General features: G+C 52.3%; 1 protein-coding gene across 1 annotated transcript in view; it reads right to left on the bottom strand.

The window, feature by feature from the left end:
• LOC104627970 (cytochrome P450 26B1-like) overlaps window positions 1–1,902 on the bottom strand; it is a gene marked incomplete at both ends in the record, with an annotated part of 2,493 nt that extends 591 nt beyond the window's left edge. Inside the window, 2 exons of the mRNA XM_010296393.1 lie at window positions 475–630; window positions 1,627–1,902. Coding sequence (XP_010294695.1) covers window positions 475–630; window positions 1,627–1,902 — 432 coding nt within the window. The remainder of the gene's footprint in view (window positions 1–474; window positions 631–1,626) is intronic.
• Window positions 1,903–3,464: the final 1,562 nt, after the last annotated feature.

Genomic DNA, 3,464 nt, shown 5'->3' with positions numbered 1-3,464 from the left:
GGATGCTGAGGACCAGACAGGCAGGAGAAATAACCCTGGGGACAGCTCTTGATAGCACATGAAGGACAAGTTATGCCATGACCCTGCTGCATATAACAACCTGCCGAGAGCTCATACGCCCTGCAAAGGAGGCACCATAAAACTGGATGGGTCAAGGGATGAAGCTCGTCAGGGCTGAAAGCTTCAGCAAACTTGTATCATCTTTTGGTATTTCCTGGAAATGCTTTTTAGAAAGGTCTGAGCGTGATCTGCAAATAAATATGGCCGTACGAAAGCAACTGGCTTGTTGGCACCATAATCCACCAGTCCAGGATTCACCTGCAGCTCCAACAACACACTGTGGCCCCCCAGCTCCCACTGATCATCTCAGGTCTGCCCCAAAAAAGCCTCCTTCCAGCAGCTCATGCTTTGCTCTTCGGGGAGCCCCTGCCCTGAGCACAGCAAGGACAAGACAGCCATGGGAAAGGTCTTTACCTTCAGCTCCTGCATGGTTAGCTCCTTGCCGTGCTCCTTGCCGCTCTCTATCAGGATGTCCAGCGCATCGGCGTAGTCCTTACCCTGCGTGTTCTGCAGTTTCTCCTGGATGGCTTTCTCCAGCCCCTTCTGCAGCGTCTCGCGTGCTCGGATGCCCTGCAGACCAGGAAGCCATCAGATCACGCAGGACACAATGCCGGCACCACCATCCCCAGCCCAGCATCCCCAGGAGCTGGAGACGTGCCCAGGACAACACGTCTAAGTAATACAACTGCAATTGCAGATGCTCAAAGAGAAGTATAAAGATGCTGGGCAGGAGGAGCAAACCCCGAGTGGGCAAGATTACAGGCAAGAGTAATCAGCACCTATGTGCAAATGATAGGTCTGGTGTGGGAGCCCCAGTACCGCACCAGTTCACAGGGCTCCGGCTCACCCTGGGTTGTATGGCAGTCCCTGGGAAAATCGCCTCTCAAAGGAAAGTCAATTCATCCGAAAGGATCCTCTTCCCGGGAGCGTAATGGGCTTCCCGAGCAATTTTACCACCTGGTCTCAGTAAAGCAATTCCTATCCGAGTGCAGCTGCACGGGGCTAACCTGCTGCTGCAAATGCTTCGGGGCTGCAAATGGTTGTGCTCATTCACGTGGTCAAACAACAACAACAAAATTTGCGGTGATAATCGCGAGAATAAATTTTAAAACCCCACTTTTTTGGTCAATGTTTTTTGCTCTATTTTCGTTTTGCATCATTCATCAAAAAACTAGAATAGTTCTTGGAATTAGAAGGTCTACTGACCTGTTTCACCCTGGGGACAGGAGGGAATTAACAGGAGAAGTGTCCCACAAACAAAAAAATACAGCAAAACTGCCAGTTACAAGCGAGGAAAAATTACACACTAAATCTGGGCAAGTCCTGACTGTATTCTCCCTTGCATTGAACTGCTGAGTCCCTAGCACTCAAAAAAAACTATGAATGACTCTTCCTCTCCACTCCACCAAAACAGGACTTTGTAGCCCAAAATGGACTCGATTCTAGAGGTCTCAGAGCGTGAGAAGACATCCCACCGACAGCCTGTAGAGGTGGGGATTAGCGACCGCACCATTAATTCCAGACTGGTGTTACCAGCTGGTAGAAGAATCAGCCCAAATCTCTTACCCTCCTGTAGCCGCTGAAGGGCAGATCCATGGGCAAGGAGAAGACGTTCTCCACAAACTGCTGGTAGACCTCAAAGAGGCGGCTGAGTTCCTCATCGGGGATGCGGAAGCCCAGCAGGACACGGATGGCCATACGGAAGGTGAGCTTCTGGGTCTCGTGGTAGACGTTGATGGACTCAGGGTTGCTGCTCCAGGCCCGAAGAGTGTCTTTGATCACCAGCTGGATCTTGGGGAGATAGCTCTCCAATGCCTCGTGACTGAAGATTTTGGAGAAAACCTACAAAAGAGAGCGAGCAGAGATTTCTACACAGCCCCAACACCCTACTCTTTGCCTTCTCTAGTAACCAGCTTCTGCCCACATAAATGGACATCACAAGGTCTCCTGTGCTGAGCAGAAGACTCATCATCATCCAGAATTCAACATCCAGAATCACCGATTCCTAAAATAGCTGCCAAAAAGGGTCGATGGAGACATATCAGCTGACAGATCCTCTGCAGGCTGATCCCCACCACAACCATCACAAGTGATGGGCCATAACATGGTGCAACCCAGAGACGGGAGGAAACGCTTCACCCCACACACGGCAGGACGGATGGGGCCGGCTTTCCTGCAGCTCCGTGTCTCACGGCTCTCAGTTCCATTCATCCCCTGGTTTGGATGCTATTAAAATATCCCTCCCATGAGGATTCTCTAGTGTCTAACATTACGGTTGTGCACGCACGCAGACACACGCAAGCTTTTCTCTCAACGGGAAGCGTTGGCAGCTTCACCCACCGATCAACCACTCTTTTTTAATATATGTGAAAAGTTAAGTGAAATAATTATTTTGAGGCATTTAGGACCTCTGTGCAATCTGGCTGAACTTAGACAGGGGTTCAAGCAGGGAAGAGAGGCACACAGGTACGCAGAGGCTGCGATCGCACACGGCTCTTTTCCTTGGGAAACCGTGGAAAAAAAAAAAGCCTGATGTCAGCAGACAGTATTAATTTAAGCTCTGCGAGTAAACACTGCGCGGGAGCGGGCCTCCCCAGGCCCCCGATGCTAACGGCTCCTTACGCCGATTTGGGCCAGGGCCCGCGCGTCGCGCGAAGAGCTCAGCAATGCCAGGAATGTCCCTCCAGCCCTCCCCGGCGCAGCCCACAGCACACGCTTTCATTCGGCATCCCCGCCGCATCCCTCCCAGAGTGCACTGGAGGAAAAAGTGCTGTTTGTTTATTTTTTATTAACCTACACACAGACACACACGGGGCAGCACGCACACACGCACCGCCGCATGCCAGGCCTCCGGGAAAATCAAATTAAAACAGGCTCCCAAGGAGGGAGCTGCAAGCCTGCGTAGCCTCCACCGGTGGCCGGTTCCCAGGGGGACTCAATGCTCCGTGGGGGGGCTGCAAAGTTATCAAACCGACAAGAGGAGAGAAATCAAAGCCACCCCCTCTTTCCATGAGCGCCGGACTCGCTGGAGCTGTAAATGTGAGAATTTCCTCCGCAGTCAGCACTCAAAGGGAAAGGTAATATTTTCCTGGCTGCGACCCCTCATTGCTAATGCACATCGTTCACGGGGAGTTTGTTTGGTGAAATAACACCTCTGTCCCCTCGCAGCCCTGGGCGGGAGGCTCGACAAGAGCCGCTTCATAACGCACTGCCCTTGGGCTGAGCCCCGAGTAAAACTCATCACACGGTACACGGTGGGCAGAGCTCAGAGGCTCCCCATGGAAATACCAGCACGCAAACGGGATGGTAGGAGGGATGGGGAAGAAAATGCAAGCAGACCAACGGACAGATCTGCCTGCAAGACAGACAGCCATCCCCGGATGGCTACGCAGAGCGGAGGCATG

This window comes from Phaethon lepturus, unplaced genomic scaffold, assembly GCF_000687285.1.
Source record: "Phaethon lepturus isolate BGI_N335 unplaced genomic scaffold, ASM68728v1 scaffold26901, whole genome shotgun sequence".
NCBI lineage: Eukaryota > Metazoa > Chordata > Aves > Phaethontiformes > Phaethontidae > Phaethon > Phaethon lepturus.
Note: the sequence above shows the minus strand (reverse complement) of the source record. Positions and strands in the feature narration are given on the sequence as shown.